At 41.5% G+C, this 17,907-nt stretch overlaps 1 protein-coding gene and 1 non-coding gene across 6 annotated transcripts in view; both read right to left on the reverse strand.

Annotated features, from left to right (window-relative positions):
* ZFR (zinc finger RNA binding protein) overlaps positions 1-17,907 on the reverse strand; it is a 57,038-nt gene that overhangs the window by 22,769 nt on the left and 16,362 nt on the right. For all 5 annotated transcript variants that reach the window (XR_005225909.2, XM_037902613.2, XM_037902612.2 and 2 more), the window contains 4 exons: positions 8,566-8,848; positions 6,624-6,768; positions 1,910-2,128; positions 125-372 (listed from right to left, as the gene is read on the reverse strand). Coding sequence is in view for 4 of the 5 variants with exons in the window: in XM_037902613.2 (XP_037758541.1) it covers positions 125-372; positions 1,910-2,128; positions 6,624-6,768; positions 8,566-8,848 (895 nt within the window). In the remaining variant the exon portion in view is untranslated. The remainder of the gene's footprint in view (positions 1-124; positions 373-1,909; positions 2,129-6,623; positions 6,769-8,565; positions 8,849-17,907) is intronic.
* LOC114021689 lies at positions 12,305-12,440 on the reverse strand. Its single transcript, XR_003566153.1, has one exon. It is a non-coding gene; the product is annotated as a small nucleolar RNA SNORA66 (small nucleolar RNA).

Raw genomic sequence — 17,907 nt, forward strand, 5'->3', positions numbered from 1 at the left:
TGCTTCTAGAGGGAAGTTATTTAAATAATTTCCGCAATCCACAACTGTTCTTAAATAATGCCTGTTTTTAACTATATGAAATAATGACTAAGCGGTATAGTGGAATGTCATGTAATACAGGTACCTGTGGTCCAGCACAGCTGATTTTACAAACATCACAATAGTGGATCTGTGGTGGTTTGGGAGGTTGTTTTGGTTTCAGTTGCTTATTTTGGAACGGTGCCTTTTTAGTAAAGGTGGTCCCTGTCCAGGCAGCTGTTGCAGCAGCAGCAGCCGCTGCTGCCGCGGCCTGTTTCTGTTGCTGCTGCTGCTGCTGGTAATAGGATGATGCTGCTGAATATACTGCGGCTTCATAGCCAGAATAAGAGGTACCTCAAAAGATCAAAATATGATAATGTTACATTATTATACATTGTATATCACAGTTACACACAAGCTAGTTCCAGGGATGCTGCATGACATTTAATTTTTTTCCAGAAAGGTACATTTTGTGATCTAAACATTTTGACAAGGTCCTGAGATGCAATGTGTGGTCAACTATCTTATCACTTAATCAGAATTTTACTTGACCTTTTATGATATACAAATTTAAATACCATTTCCCACCTATGTCAGGGGTATGTTTTCTCTCAGACAGATCTTTGTAGCTATACAATTTTTAAATATACTGTGGTCCCCTATGCTGGCAGCTGTATCAAAGCTGCCATTCAAGAATGTGCCAACGCTCCTGGCACATCTGGGAGGGCTAGGTGTGGCACAGCAAAGATGAGATAAAAGCCACTAGAAATGAATATTTGTTCAAACTTAGGTTTATTAATAAGGAACAATTTATTGTGTAAGAAAAGGATACACATGGGTGTGAAACCAAAACCACAACAGTGCTTAGGAGCCTCTTCTCTTTGATATTTAACCATCCAGCATCCTCAGATGCACTTTGGTGCAAACAAACTGTTGGCCTGCTTGATTCTCTGTAACTTGCCTTATCTATTCACTCCTTAATTTCTAATACCACAGTTGAATAAATCAAGAAAACTGTGTTTTCATACCTTTGAGCCAGTTTTCCCATAAACTACTTTAATCCACCGATTAGGCTTTTTCTGTTTCAAGGAACATTTTAAATGTCCCATTTAAAACAAAAACAACAAGGAGTCCGGTGGCACCTTAAAGACTAACACATTTATTTGAGCATAAGCTTTCATGGGTAAACCTCACTTCTTCAGATCTGCACCATGAAAGTTTATGCTCAAATAAATCTGTTAGTCTTTAAGGTGCCACCGGACTCCTTGTTGTTTTTGCGGACACAGACTAACACGGCTACCCCCTGATACTTGACACCATTTAAAACAGGATACCAAAGAACCAAGCAGCTACAATTTTCCAGTTGATTATCATCTGGTTATAAAGCTAAACAGGATTCCTTCCACTTTTAATCAAGCCTTGAATCTCTTATGTTTGGAGCAAAGCTCTTGTACACACCCCCTCCTCCCAGATGAGATCGAAGTAATCCAAAGTCTAAGTTTTACTCTGGATTGCCCCCTCTCCTCTTCACAACTGTTGTCTGATGGTGGTACATTGCCTCCAAAATTTTATTTTCTTTGGACATTTGTCTCTGTTTTTTTCCATTGCATGGTTTCTGCTCCCTTCCCATACTTGACCAACACCAAGAACTATCCAAGCAGTGCTGCAATCTCTCTTTGATATTATGTTCAACAAAACAGGACCACATACAACTATTGTTCTCTTCCAAAAATGTGTCTGAATTCTGCCAATATAGTGATCTAACTAGCTGAATATTTCTTGGTGCTTTATGACACAACTAAACACAATTACCAAATTTTTGAGCCTACAAAATCCTTTTCCATAACATGACTCACAAACCTCATAGTAATATAACTTGCAAAATTCTTACCAGAGTAAGTGACTGCTGTTGTACTGTATGTAGCACTCTGAGTATAGGATGGAACAACAGTTGCTGCAGCTGCTACTGGCTGCACAGTGGAGGATACTGGATATATGGAGAAAGTAGTTGTAGCTGGACTTGGGGTGGCTGGTTTTATGGCTGTCACTTGTCGAGTTTGCTGGGCTTGAGTATACTGAGTTGCTCCTTGGCTATATCCTGCTTTTGGAGCTAATTAAGATAGAAGAGTAAAGTTGTATAACGATTTAAAAATTTGAGACTAGGTGAATTTCGAACAACATTAAAATTTTAAAATAATTATATTCAACTATATACAAGTAACTAAGCACACAACAAATGAGGATTTTTCTGTTACAAAACACACATGACAGAGAGGATGACCATGTAATAAAATGAATACAATCCTAAAATGCATCTGCATAACTCATTTCACTTTCTTCTCTAAATACAGCCAACCCTTTTCTTAAGGGTCTTTCAGTACTATGAAAAGTAGCCTGAGCTATGATGATCACTTTTAGTTTGAAGTTCATTAACTGACAAAAATTCAGAAGCATATTATACAAACGCTGGTTTTATTTTTAGTATTCTAAATACTTTTTGGTTATCCTGAAAATGAAAAACCAAGCAACACACAGTACATTATGCCTAATCTCTCATCTGCTAGTAGCGGCTCAGCAATTTATAACCTTTCACTGGAAGAAAAAATAAAATTAAAAAAATAGTCCTACCATAGAAGAATGGTTTATAAAAGCATAAAAGGATGCTGTTATGGAACAATTAACATACCAATTACATACCCAGCAAAATAGACAGAGGACAAATAGATACTTAGATATTTGGTTACATTTTATTCAGTACTCATAAGAACATAATAGTGGCCCTACTGCGTCAGACCAAAAGTCCACTTAGCCCAGTATCCTGTCTTCCAACACTGGCCAGTGCCAGGTGCCCCAGAGGGATTGAACAGAACAGGTAATCATCAAGTGATCCAGTCACTCTGTCTCCCATTCCCAGTGTCTGGCAAACAGGCTAGGGACACCATTTCTGCCCATCCTGGCTCATAGCCATTGATGGACCTATCCTCCATGAATTTATCTAGCTCTTTTTTGAACCCTGTTATGGTCTTGGCCTTCACAACATCCTCTGGCAAGGAGTTCCACAGGTTGACTGTGTGTAGAAATACTTCCTTTTATCTGTTTTAAACCTGCTGCCTATTAATTTCATTTGGTGACCCCTAGTTCTTGTGTTATGAGAAGTAGTAAACGCCACTCAGAGTACATTCACCAGAAAATACCCCCAGCAGGTGTCCTTTTTTCCAACTTTTAACATTTGATAGACATGCCTGGCCCATTAATTATGCATAATCAGAGATTTCACTCAATTTAATAAAATCAATAGAAACAACATCATAGGTGTTGTTAACAATGCTCACTCTTTAATATGGCTAACTCCCTGATGAACAGATAGAGCTGATGACTATATTCCTGCATGTCTCTTTAAACAAAAGATAAGTGTTGTAATGATTATTGTTTTGTTTCTGATATTTGCATGGCAAGGATTTGTAAACCTGTTAATATGTCCTTAAAAAAGGATTATATGCCAGGAACGTGGTGTTTCACACAAAGAACACTACTACAGGCTCAGGCCACAAAAAACCCTTCAAGTCCAAACTAGCTAATTTTTGTGATTCACTCACTTCTAGCCTGCTGTTCCCATAGCTTTAGGAGTATTTAGTGTTGAGACCTAGACTTTGTTTCTTGTTTAGACTGCATATCTGCATCTACCTTTACTATTTCCTTTAGAATTCTGAAAGCAGAGAATACCAATTTTTCTAAAATGGCATGGAAAATAATCCCCCTTGCTTCTTTTGATCCTTCTCAAACTCCTCAAAATCCCTCCTCTAATATGATACTCACAATTTAGCAGACTAATCTACAGATGGTCCAACTACTCTCTCAGAACAATAATTTCTACTTGTGTCCAATTCTCTTCTTGGCCTCTTATTGCTGTATTAGATTCCTATAACCCATATAGCAGCAATCTGGAATTTCCCAGTTGTACAACTTCCCATTGACTCCATATAGGACTGCCAGGTCATGGGACCCTCGCATAATCTTGAAAGCCTTCGTATGGCATGGCAACAAACATTCAGAGTCAAACCTGAAAGTTTTTCTTCCGTACCTAGATCTCAGGTTACAACTATTTTCTGGACATGAAGACTGAACTGACTCCTGTCAGAGTTCCAGTAAACTAGAGAGATATAGTTAGGGATCTACCAAATTCATGCTCCATTTTGGTCAATTTCAGGACCAGAGGGTTTTAAAATTGGTCAGTTTCACAATTTCAGATGTTTATGTCTGAAATTTCAGTGTTGTAACCATGGAAGTCCTGACCCAAAAGGGGATTGCGGGGGAGGGAGGATCCCATAGCCGTTACAACAGGGGTGGGCAAAGTTTTTGGCCTGAGGGCCACATCTGGGTATGGAAATTGTATCGCGGGCCATGAATGCTCACAAAATTGGGGGTTGTGATGCAGGCTCTGGGGTGTGGCTAGAAATGAGGAGTTCAAGAAGCAGGAGTGGGTTCTGGGCTGGGGCAGGGGGTTGGGATGCTGGGGGGAGAAGAGGGCAGGAGGTAGCAGGCCTTGGGGTGGGGCTGGGGGTACAGGAGGGTGCTCTGGGCTGGGACTGAGGGGTTCGGAGGGTGGGAGGAGGTACAGGGTTGGGGCGCGGGAGGGGGTCGGGGTGCAGGCTCTGGTCGGCGCTTACCTCAAGCAGCTCCCAGAAGCAGCAGCAGCATGTCCCCCCTCCAGCTCTTACGTGGAGGCATGGCAAGTGGCTCTACACGCTGCCCTGTGGGCAGGCGCCACCCCTGCAGCTTCCATTGGTCGTGATTCCTGGCTAATAGGAGCTGCAGAGGCAGTGCTTGGGGTGAGGGCAGCATGCGGAGCCCTCTGGCTCCCCTTACGTGTAGGAGCCAGAGGGGGGGGCATGCTGCTGCTTCCGGGTGCTACACAGACTGGGGAAAGCCCCTGACCCCACTCCCCAACTGGAGCGCCAGAACGGGTCAAGTCCTGGATCCTGCTCCGTGGTGGGAGCTCAAGCACCAGATTAAAAGGTCCGGAGGGCCGGATGTGGCCCTCGGGCTGTACTTGGCCAACCCCTGTGTTATAGGGTGGTCACAGGATTGTCATACTCACTTTTGTGCTGCCTTCAGAGCTGGGCTCTGAAGGCAGCAGCTGTGGAGTTTCCTGAAGCTGGAGGAGTTTCCATCCTGGAGATGATGGCAGGTCCAATCTCCACAGCTCCCAGCTACTAGTCACGGCCAGCGGCAGATTAAAGCATGGGCTCACTGGGTCCATGCCAAGTTGAAAAATGGGTGCCCAAGCTCTGGCAGGAACAACGGGCCGGGGAGGGGCCCGAACCAAGACACTGAGCCCCGGATGGAGCCGGGGGCAAAAGCCCCTGAGCAGCCCCGAGCTTGGGCAGGAGCTGCAAGGGGCGGCAGCCCCAAACCCCAGCTGGAACCCAACCACCCCCAGCCCCTGCAGGAGTTGTGGGGGATGAGAGGACAAAAACCTGGCACCTGGGCACCCAAAGCCCCTGCGGACCCGAGGGGGGTGGAAGCCCCCAATCCAGCCACCCCAAACCCCAGCAGGAGCTGCAGGGCAGAAACCCATAGCCCAGCTCGGGGGATGCTGCAGCGCAGAAGTAAGGGTATACCACCCTCATGTCTGAGCTGCCTGTGGAGGTAGGTCTGATTTCCTCCCATAACCGCTGTAATGGGGAAGGACAAGTCCTGTCCCTCCCCAGCCCTGCCGAACTAGCAGATTTCAGGGAGATCAGGTTTTACAGGGAAGGTCTTATTTCACGGTCCGTGACACATTTTTCATGGCTGTGAAATTGGTAGGGCCCTAGAGTTAATGACACTTAAGTTCACACTGTATTCCTCTCTTGCGCAGAGGAGAGTGCCTCCCCTTGCTGGAGAGTGAGAGGCATTAAGTATGAACTTTGAATTTAGGTCTCAAACTGTGCCCTATCTTTCTGTTATTAGAGTATAAAGCCCTTTCTAACAACATTTTTTTAAACTGCAGCCATATACTGTACAAATGGCATTTTTTTAAAACCACATACACAGTAACTGGTCTCTCTCCCCACAGACTTGTGTCATGTTCTGAAACAACTTGCTCACCCTATTGCTTTCTTTAAGCAAACCTTCTCTCACCATATAGCTAAAGCTTGCCTTTAATTTCCCATCCACACCAACATTACAAAGCTTTAAAATTTGTTTAAATGGGATTTAAACTTTGTGATGGCCAAAATGGGTTAATACTGACTTACACTATTTAATATAACAAAACTGTGCTCAAAAATCCTTTTCTTGTCCAGATCTCTTCTTGTTTGCACGGGCCAGCCAAAGTGTATTTGAACTTGGTAGGCACAACATATTTTAAAACACACTTAAGTATTGTTAAATTCAATTTACATAGAAAAAGGTGTGTGTATTTTTAGGCAAAACGCTATTTGAGGCAAGGTTATTAAGTGCTGGGTAACAGCAGGATTTTTGTCCATACATTTATATGGGTTACATTATAAAGCTAAGAATAAAAACCAATTTGTCTGAGGTATCCAAAGAAACGTTTTTAAAAGACAAAGAAGCACACTGTTTTGCACTGACCAAAAAGGAATTTCATGCACACCACCCACCTGTCTGGTAGTATGATTCGGCTACAGAAGGCTGAGGCTGGGCAGCAGCAGCCACTGCAGCTGCAGCAGCTGTTGGTTGTTGATAGTACTGCTTGCTGTCATAAGCCACAGCTGGGGCAGTGGATCTAACATATGAGTAGGAGTCCTTAAAAAGCATGCAAAACAGAAAGAAAGGACCTGAGTTTCTGCTTAAATATGTCTGGTGCCTGGGATAATCAAAGGCAGCCAAAGGGAGAGACAGTCTACTGAACTAAGTCAAACAATTCATTTAAATATGTACATGATTCTAGAATTAAATAAGCTTTTTATATTTTAAAATCTTTAATCTTAAATTTACAGAGTCTAAGAACAAGTGATGAACAGCTTTGATGAACATTAACAGACCCAATAAATAACAGCAATTCAACTCTTGCATTTAAAAGTATTTTCTCATTTTTCCCCTTTGTTATTTCCATTAAGGAACAGAAAGAGGCTACTGTCAGACTGTTCCACTATTACATTTATATCAGAGCAGAAATCCTACATAATTTTAAGAAAAATCAAAAGCCTGCTCAAAATGTGTATTTTCACAAAATTCAAGTTTTGTTTTGTTTTTTTTAAAAGAAGAAACGCCCACCAACACTTCCTAGGTATTACAAATTTGATTTAGCATTTTTCCTATTTACATATAAATTAGAGGGGAACATTAACTGTACCTTTTATAAGCATTTTGTTTTATATCGCATCAACCATCCTGCAGTTTAGAGAATTTTCTACTTGGATTTACCCCACTTGTTAAGAAGCTTAAAAAGTAACGTTTCGTTCCCTAGCAATTTTGGTAACCTTGTGTTTTTTCCCTTTATTTAAGGCTCCTTTTTTCTCTGTCTGTGCATCAACATCTAGTAGCAGACATATGCACTGCTCCTGTAATTATTAGGATGTGTTAGCTAATTGCTGCTTCAGACCATTGGAAAGAGCTTGCTTGTTTTTCAGGACTCTAGCCAGAGGTGGCTATTTAAAAAAAAAAGGAAAGAAAAAAAAAAGATCTACAGAAAGAACAATTAAATAATCATTAATACCACCTACCTCTTCTAAAGTGCTTTTTCATCAAATTAAAATAAGTATTATAAAACCAGAAGGCACCCCCAATAGATAATTTTATAATGTGGCCCTTTAAATAGGGCAGTCTTTTTCAATTTATTCTGCTTTACGCATAAAGGAAAACAACAGTGTCAATACTTTCAATCCAGTTCCTGAAAATAGTTTTAATACTTTACATTGTACATTAAATATGACCAGTGCCTGCATATTTACCTCAGATAAATCTTGTAAATATAGGCACTAGCCTCAAAGTAACCAGGAAGACTCCGAGGCTCCGACTGACTTTAATAGGAGCTGAGATAGCAAAATAAATTATTTATTAAACAGGGCCCATACCCTGTAAAAAGAGCCACATGGGCAGACATGTGCCCGCACAGAGCCCCAGTGACTTCACTTTATGTCCCACTGACTTCAATGGACAATTCATGTGTGTGAATGTTTGCAGTATTTGAGATTAGCAGATAGGGATGATGGCAGCTTTTAGTTTATTTATTTTTAAATTGAGTGAATATGTGCTTGAGAAAAGTGCCAGGCTAACAGTTCTGGAGACTGAAACCCTCTCTCTACAAAGCAGATGTCGTACTGCCATTCTTGGGGTAACTTTCCTCATAGTCCCTTGGTTATATGCCTCAACCCTGACTTGGAGAAGAGGATAGGTCAGTCTCCATGCCACGCCCTCAATTTTTGGCCTTTGTAGAAGATACCAACAAGGTTGCTGAACTTGATGGTAGTTTTTACAATCTGGACATTTGACTAGTGGGAACTAGCCAGATTATCAAACTCATTTCACACAGATGACCAAACATCCATCAGATGAGTTTTGATCACTACCAACCTGAGATGGATTCAAAGTGGCACTTACCTGGTAGTTTTGAGTAGTGACCGGAGGAGGTGGTGGTGGGGCTTCCTGTTGTCTCTGGGTATAACCGTAATCTGTCGCCGTGTGTGCTGTAGGATAACCTCCATAGGCAGCAGCTGTTGCAGCAGCTGCAACAGCTACTGGTGCAGGCCTGGCTACTGCAACTGTAGCTGCTGCTGGAGCATATGCAGCAGTAACCGTGTGTGCAGCTACTGGAGCCTGATGGACAGTGTAGCTAGCAACTGTAGTTGGATGGGAATAGGCTACACCCGAAGCTGGCTGCTGGCTATATTGGAAAAGGACAGTAAGTATTACCCATCAAGTAATGAGTCCATTAGTTCAACAGCTAAACATGTTAGACTGATATCTAAATATTTCATTCAATTTCAAAATAACAGAAAAGTCTTAAAACTAAGCTTTGTATAATCCTGGAAAGGTCTACATGTTTACAAGAAGCACTCATTTATAAGCTTTTTTATGGCACTCATTATTTAAGCATCACCGCACACTGGAGTGCTTACGGCTGAAACATTAAACAAAATGGGGGCCCATCTGATAAACCTTTTGGTAGCGACAGACAAGCTTTTCATTTGAAACAGTACAGAGATCTCAAATCATCATGTTTTGTAGGATATGGAAGAACTACAATAGTTCTTTGGGTAGCATATTTGACAACTCCCGCACTGCAAAAAGAACTACTTCTTCTGTGAAAGCTATTATTGAACTATTCCACCTTACATGGATTTTTCAGAGCAAAGCATAGGATTCCTTTTATGCTATTGGAGTTTTAAGACTAATTACTTCACCAAAAATATACCGCCCCATGTAGGCCTGTTGACTGAACAGCTGAATGAAGGAGAGTGACTTTTAAAATGTTTTAATTAAAAGTCAGTTCAAAAATCCCTAAACTCGATAGAGAGAAACTTTTGAAACTAATTTCTCATGAGGGAGTCCCCCTCCAAATGTTGAGATTAGATAGATAGGCCACTGAATCTAGAAAAAACTAAGAAAAGATGTACTAACAAAAGGTCTAGTAGCCAAATGGAGTGTACTATAGACGTGAGTGTGAAGATTCTATCAGGATTCTGCCAATCTTCAGGGAATGCTGTAAAACTCATCTGTTTCCCCAATCATTGCAGCAGGTGCATGCATGAAGCAGCGTACAGGTAAGTATTAACTAACAAGAGGGAGATATTAATAGTCCAGTGAGAGAAGGTGTTCTCAGAAGGTGCAGTGATTATTTGAAGGGTAGAATCTAATAACTGCTATTGTCCTATTTTGATTTGTAATATATGTACAGTGCATTATATTATACAAAACGCCTAAGAGTTTAGGTAGGCTAATTAAAAAATATAAATAAATTAGTAAAATAATTATTGCCAAGAAGTCAGTACTTATTACAATCCTGAAAAGAAATGGGGGTTACAAACAAAAGCTAGCAACTTTTATTTGACATAAACCGCCCATGCACCAGCATGATGTGTTTCCAGCACGTTCATCCAATAACACTATTAATTACTCACACCACCTAAATGAGGATACTATTATCTCTATTTTATCAACTGGGAAATCAAAACAGAGACATTAAATGCTCTGGCTAAAACAGCATACTGAGTCAGTGGCTGAGATGATGATTTGTAATTTTGGGTTTGCTTAGATACCAGAGAGATAATACCTAGCTAAAGTTTCCAATAGTCAGTCTAGCGCTAACTGCCAAAAATCATATTACCTCTTGTCGATGGGTATGCTTACTGCTTCTATAACTTGACAGTATTTATGCTTGGTCAAAATTTATCGGGAGAAAAATGCTGTATGATTCTGTCATTTTAATGTCAAAACTGCATTATGTCTAGATATCAAAATGGCATTCATACCAGTGGAAAAATGTAGTGAAAATACTGCCAATTTTGGCAAGTCCAAGTACTGCAGTTATATTTTAAAAAGTCAAGCAGAATGTTTAAAATATTGCTTGTTATGATTATTCAGAAACAAAGATGTATTAAAAACTTTAATTTTAATAAAATGCCCTTTAGGGTTATCCTTTTTTAAAAAGAGTAGTACACATATTTAAATTAGTTTACAATGAACATCCAACCGCATGATCAATTAGTTCAAAATCTCACAAATCAAATTAAACTAAGGTTAAAAAATAAAAAATGCCATCTTTCAAGTGAAGTGAATTCTGAACAGGGAAGTGCAGGGTTAAATATGTGGGATGGGTCTCTACCAGGATAACCTCCTACAGTATTTAGGCACAAGAAAAGTGAGCATTTGGAAAGAACAGAATGAATCCTTTTAGCACAGTGAACAAAACCCATGCACACAAAATTTATAGGAGAAAAAGTGGTATGATAATATAATAAAGGGTGGAATATCACAGAAAAATCCTTTGAAACCACTTGGCTTTGTTCTTGCTGAATACAGCACTAGATTTACAAGAAGAAATGAAGAAATTACGGAAGAACGCCACTCCAATTTATCATATTTAATATATTTTTTATTTTGCCAAATGTAACAGTCCCTGAAACTAAAAACACTTTGAGATAGAATTTTGATGCCAGTAATTAGACAGGACACAAAGGAAGAATTAAATAATTGGATGAAGAGCTTATTTGTGTTGTCCACGTTTAAACTTGATGATCAAAAAAACTATAATCTTCACTGAAAATCAGATGCTACAGTCCTTTCAGTAACTCCAACAAGTTTATATTTCTGAAAGACAGTCTAGATTGGTTCACACTCCCCACTCCTCAAAAATTTTGTGTAATCACTAAGAGCCCAATCCTGTTCCGTTTAAATCAATGTAGGGGTGTGCCACTGATTTAAATGGGAGCATGATCAAGCCCACATTTTCTTTCAATTCCCCCTCATTGCAATGTTAAGAGTCACGGGGGCAAGAAACAGGTTGGAGCCATTGATACGACTACTTGAGAATGGTTCCTGCTGCTTCTCAGAACAAGTCTACACTACAAAATGAACTCGATTCAAGTTACATTGACGTACAGCCACCACAGTAATTAAATCGGTTTTGCATGTCTGTACTAACTCCTTCTATTGGCAGTGCGCGTCCTCACCAGGAGTGCTTGCACTGATTTAACTATCAATGTGGGACACTGGCAGCCCTGCCGCCTGGAGCCGACAGCCCGAGCTCTGTCCTGGCTCTGGGCTGTCAGCCCTGGTGTGGCAGGACTCCAGTCTGTCAGCTGGAACAGTCTGATGTAAGCAACGCAGCATCTACCCTGACACTGCGTTAACCTAACTACATTGACCGAAGCTCTATGCCTCTTGCAGAGCAGGAGCAGACCAGTCTGGGAGGGATAGCTTCTGGTGGTAAAAGGTGAGAACTGCTACCCAGAGTCATCAGATCAGACTACAAACAGCTGCCTGTTTATCAGTACAGAATTGTGCATATGGAAATAACAGAGATTTCCTGAATTTGAGAGAAGTTGTTCATGAGATCACAAGCAGTTACTAAAAATAAGCTAAATCATGAAATGCTCAAAAATGTTGAGAGCAGGCAACTCTTGTAGTAAAGCTTCATTATTGTTTAAGTTATGCTACAATACCACTGCTCACATACAAGTTAGCATCATACCTATCAAAATAAAGTTTTTTTCAAATGGTATGCTTGATTTTTTTAAAATCTCATTTGTAACTAGGAACCAATTTCCCAGTCATTAGTGAGAGTTTAGCAAGGTGGATCATAATCTGAAAAATATTTAGGGTTTGGCAAAAACAGTTGTCTTGTCATGGTACAGAATTAACAGCCCTACTCATGTGATTTCTAAGGCTAATAAGGTCTGTTACCATGCTTACTTTAGCAAACCTGTTCCCCTTGCTTCTGCAACATCATGCAGAGCTAGTGATCGAGTTTGCAAGATTATGGGGAAGTATTCTGGATGAAGTGACAGCTTCTTGGGTAATTTTTAGATGCTTACTGTTGATCATTACAGTCTTAGCATTCTGAAGAACTCACTACACTTCTCTGGAATCTTCAAATCTGGCTCAGTACTCACAAAAATCTCTCTACGGTTCTTTTTTTCAATTTTTTTTACTCAATCACAACTGGCCCCTATCTAATGAGTGTCGCACTTTACTGATTCTACCGTTCAGAACTCCCTTCCTGTCACGGGTTCTTTTGTTGTTAATATGGGTATAACCCACAAGATGTGCATTAACAAGGTATGGTACACACTGTGGGTATACTGCAATCAACCCCCCCACAAAACCACCAATAATCTAATGCCACACACCCTGGCAGGCTCATTGACAGGATTACCCACACTTTCCTCCATGAGAAATTCAAAGAGACATCTTAAAGTTCTGAGAAAGTAAAAAAAGGTACTGGGATAAACCAAATGGGTAGTTCTGCAGAACCTCAAATGGCTTTGATTCTCATCCAACCAGGGGAATCTACAGATGCAATTATCAAAGGAGAACTTCAATCACACTGCAATTTTGGGTCCAACTTCTTTTCAACCCACTCATTCCTATCTTTTAATTTTTAAGTTCCACCCCACAAATCTTTTGATTGTTTCTGGATTATCTACTTTCTGCTCTCTTAGTTTGCTTAAACCTAGAGTCCCGTCCACAGCAATTTGTCTTTCCAAAGGATACTAGATAAATGGACGGCTTCAGAGTAGCAGCTGTGTTAGTCTGTATCCGCAAAAAGAAAAGGAGGACTTGTGGCACCTTAGAGACTAACAAATTTATTTGAGCATAAGTGAGCTGTAGCTCACGAAAGCTTATGCTCAAATAAATTTGTTAGTCTCTAAGGTGCCACAAGTCCTCCTTTTCTTTTTGTAGATAAATAGAGTTTCACAACTTAAATGTTGTCTCATTTAATTTTAAAAGGATCTCACTATCAGTCTGAGGGTACTTTAGATCGGTGGTTTTCAAAGTTTTTTTCTTGGGACCCAGCTGAAGAAAACTGTTGATACCCACAACTCAACGGAGCTGGGGATGAGAGGCTCTGGGTTTTGGGGAGAGGCCGCTCAGGGCTGGGGCTGGGATGTGTGGCTTGAGGTGCACGAAGGGGTTCCAGGTTTTGGGGGGGCTCAGACAGGGGACTGAGGTGCGGTGTTGGGGCACGGACTTACCTCCAGTGGCTTCTGGTTAGCAGCACAGCTGGGGTGCAGAGGCAGGCTTCCCGCCTGTCCTGGCTCCGCGGACCGACTGCCTGAAGCATCCAGCAGTAGGTCTGGCTTCTAGGCACACGGCTCTCGCCTGCAGGCATTGCTCCCCCGACTCCAGCTCCCCCTGACCAGGAAGCGGGCAATGGGCATGCAGAGCCAGTGCTCAGGATGGGGGCAGCACGCGGAACCCAGTGGCCCCTCTGCCTAGAAGCCGAACCCGCGCCTGGCCACTTCCGGAATGCAGCACGGTGTTGTAACAGATAGGGACTAGCCTGCCTTAGCTGGTCAGCGCTGCCGACAGGACTTTTAATGTCCTGGTCAGCAGTGCTGACCAGAGAGATGCAGTGCCTTCTATGCCGCGCTCCAATACTGGGTTGCGACCTGAACTTTGAAAAACTCTGCCTTTAGATCCTCTCCATCCATTCCTGTGCCTTGCTCCTATCCCCAGTGGTCATATAGGCAGTGACCAAGCCTGGGGACATTTCCTTCCTTATGTACACGAGATGTTGCAAAACTTGTCTCCAATGGCTCTGCAAGCAATGTTTGCATTTGATAGTTTATAATATTTCTCCAGGAAGTCACGTATATGTTTTAGACAAATTTTCTTAAGGGAAAGATATCAAGGACTCTCAAAAGAGACTTTTTTAGGAACAGAGCACTCAGGAGTAAAGTAGACAGAAGGTCAAACAAGGATGAAAAAAATCCTTATTTTCAGTGAGCTCTTTTTACATGCAAATAAGACTTATTTCCCATTAAAAAAAATACTAACTAAAGAAACATAGGTCCATGTGGAACCAGATTGGCCCCCGTGTAGGTAATCACCAGGGTCGGAATCTTTAGATCCACAGCATAGACCTCAACTACTTGAGTTAACAACGTATTTGGTAACAGTAATAAGTAGGCTGTTATACTCTATGTTGGACCAGCCACTAGAGAGAGAGAATGACGTACATTGGCTTCTATTTCAAGTTTCATTGGGGGAACGTATTCTGGCCATTACAGACCTTTCTGACCCATCTCCTCCAGCCTGCCCCCTAGTATGACTATATCTAGCCTCTCTGCTTCTCTCCAAGTGTCCCCACAGAGCCTGTCCCTGTCTCCCTCTACTTCCATTGCCCCCCTCCGCCTGAACCCTTTAGCTTGCTTGAGCCCAACCCAGCCAATTCCTAACCCTTCAGCCTACTCTGCCAGCCTCTGCCTGTCCGCCTCCATTATCCTCAGCTTCCTCAATCTCCTCCACACTGCCTGCACAATCACACCAGGAGCATTGCAAGCACAAGAGAGAGAGTCTCCTCGCTCTCAGTTCTGGTGCCTGGTGCTACAGTGACTCCTAGGAGGAACATTAATAGAAAAAGTCATATATACCAGTGCTTCTCAAACTTTAGCAACCCAAATATTCCCATTTTGATTTAAATTTTTTTGTGACTCCCCCCAGTCTTCCTGCACAGCCCCAGGCCCCGCCCCCACTCCATCCCTTACCCCAAGACCCCACCCCACCTCTTTCCGCCCCATCCCTACTGTTCTCTGGTACACACAAGGCGCTGGGAGGGAGAGGGAGGAGTTGATCAGTGGGGCTCCACAGTCAGCACAAAGAATCTGGGTGGGGATGGAGCATACACAATGCAGATAGAATCTTTGAGGAATAACACTACCAGCCTCTAAAAAACCTCTACCATTATTGTGCAAACTGAGATTTTTCAGAAGCTTGTAATTTGGGCCAAATTTGGGGAAGATTTTAATGATAGTAAAGACACATCCCTGGCAGAGAATAAGTCATGTCACATATTACTAAAATCCTAATTCAAAACACAGTAAAGTGATATCTCGGATAGTAATATGCTAAATTCTTCAAACAGCAATGTGGGGGGTGGGGGAGGGGTGGTAAGAGAACACAGCTTGCTGCAAAGTGAAAAGATCTCATGAATTTCTGGAACAGGAGGGTCCAGAGATTACGCAAACTAATTCCTTTCACTACCAACCTGTGTGGCAAGTACTCAATAAATTCCTAGGAACTCTACTGTCAGATTTGTCAGGTATTTGCTAGGTAAGGCATACATATAAATTAAGGCAGTAATGCAAGAAACCTATAGGCCTCAAAGCCTGTAAAACAAGAGCTTAGCCAGATTGATGCATAAGGCCCAAAAGCCTTAGCATAAGTATTAGCATAAGTAGCTAACCAGGAATAACTCAGCATCATAAGAGATCACAAGATAGAATGCTGTAATAAACAAGTATGACTAAACTGCTGGTAGGTAACCACAAAATGCCAGTTGATATTAGCTTTGGATATTTTAAGATTGAAGATCTGCTGATGTTCCTACTGCAATGATGCTATCGTAGCCAGCTGATGTATTTGATAAGCTGGAGGTAAATGGCATAACCTATGAGAGAAGAACACCCCAATATTATAAGGGTGAGGAGGTTTCATTAATGATAGAAGAGGCTGGACATCCTTACGAATATTCACAGCTGCCATGTAACCCTGTAACAGAGCTAACCATGGACTACACCAGCGGGAGCTTCTTGGTATGCCAGAGGTAGCACCACTTATAATATCACTTTTCTCATTGATTATAGGTCTTCCCAGAGAATAGTATCAGCATAGGAATGCTCTGCTCTGATGTTGGACATTTTGACCATTCAACACAAGCATGTAGTGACAAAATTAGAAAGGCCAAGGCAAAATATGAGATTAAACTAGCTAGGGACAGAAAAGATAACAAGAAAACATTCTATTAAAAACAAGAGGAAGAACAAGGACAAGGTGGGCTCATCACTCAATGAGGAGGGAAAGACAACGGAAAACGCAGCAATGGCAGAAGTGTTAAATGCCTTTTTTGTTTCAGTTTTCATCAAAAAAGTTAGCACGGACTAGATCACTAACATAATGAACATCAGTCTAAATGGGGTAGGATCTGAAGCTAAAATAGGAAAAGAACAAGGCTTTGTCTACACCAGCAATTTTGTCAGTCATGGGTGTGAAAAAAAAAATTCCCCTGATCAACACAACTTTCACCGACAAAAGTGCCAGAGTGGACACTGCTATGTTGGCGGGTGAGAGTCTCCTGCCAACACAGCTACCTTCACTCACTGGAGATGGTTTAATTATGCCGGCAGGAGAGCTCTCTCCCACCAGCATACAGCAGCCAAACGGGAGACCTTACAGCAGTGCAGCTGTGCCACTGTAAGGTCCATAGCGTAGACATAGCTCAAGTTAAGACTTATTTGGACAGGTTATGTGTCTTCAAGTCAGCAAGGCCTGATGAAATATATTCTAAAAATACATAAAGAACGGGCTGAAGACATCTGAACCATTAGCAATTATCTCCGAGAACTCATGGAGGACAGGAGAGATCCCAGAGGAATAGAATAGGGCAACTATAGTGCCTATCTATAAAAAAGATAATAAGGAAAACCCAGGGAATTGTAGACCAAAGAGTTTAACTTCGGTACTCGGAAACAAAGGAGCAAATGATCAATTTGTAAGCACCTAGAAGATAATAAGGTGACAAGCAGCAATCAACATGAATTTGTCAAGAACAAATCACGTCACAACAACCCAACATCCTTCACTGACAGGGTAACAAGCCCTGTGGATGGGGGGAAGCAGTAGATGTGATATATCTCAATTTTAGTAAAGTTTTCGACACTTTCTCACATGACCTTCTTATAAATAAACTACAGAAATATAACCTAGAGGAACCTATATTTGGATGGAAAAGCGTACTCTGAGTAGTTATCAATGGTTCACAATCAAACTGGAAGGACATACTGAGTGGGATCCCACAGAGATCTGTCCTGGATCCAGTTCTATTCAACATCTTCATAAATTATTTGGATAAGAGAAAGTAAACTTACAAATTTTGCGGACAACTTATAAATTTTGTGGACAATACCAAGCTGGGAGGGTTTGCAAGCACTTTGGAGGACAGGATCAGAATTCAAAATGATCTTGACAAACTGGAGAAATGGGTCTGAAACAAACAGGATGAAAGTCAATATGGACAAATACAAAGTACTTCACTTGGAAAGGAACAATCAATTGCACAAATGGGATATGACTGCCTAGGAAGGAGTACTGCAGAAAAGAATCTGAGAGTTATAGTAGATCACAAACCCAGAGTGGATTTGATTTAAATCACCTGTCAGGAAGACTCGATTTAATCATGGATTTCTACATAAAAGTGCATTCTGGAACATGCTGCTCAAA

Source organism: Chelonia mydas, chromosome 5 (assembly GCF_015237465.2).
Source record: "Chelonia mydas isolate rCheMyd1 chromosome 5, rCheMyd1.pri.v2, whole genome shotgun sequence".
In the NCBI taxonomy this organism is placed as follows: Eukaryota; Metazoa; Chordata; order Testudines; family Cheloniidae; genus Chelonia; species Chelonia mydas.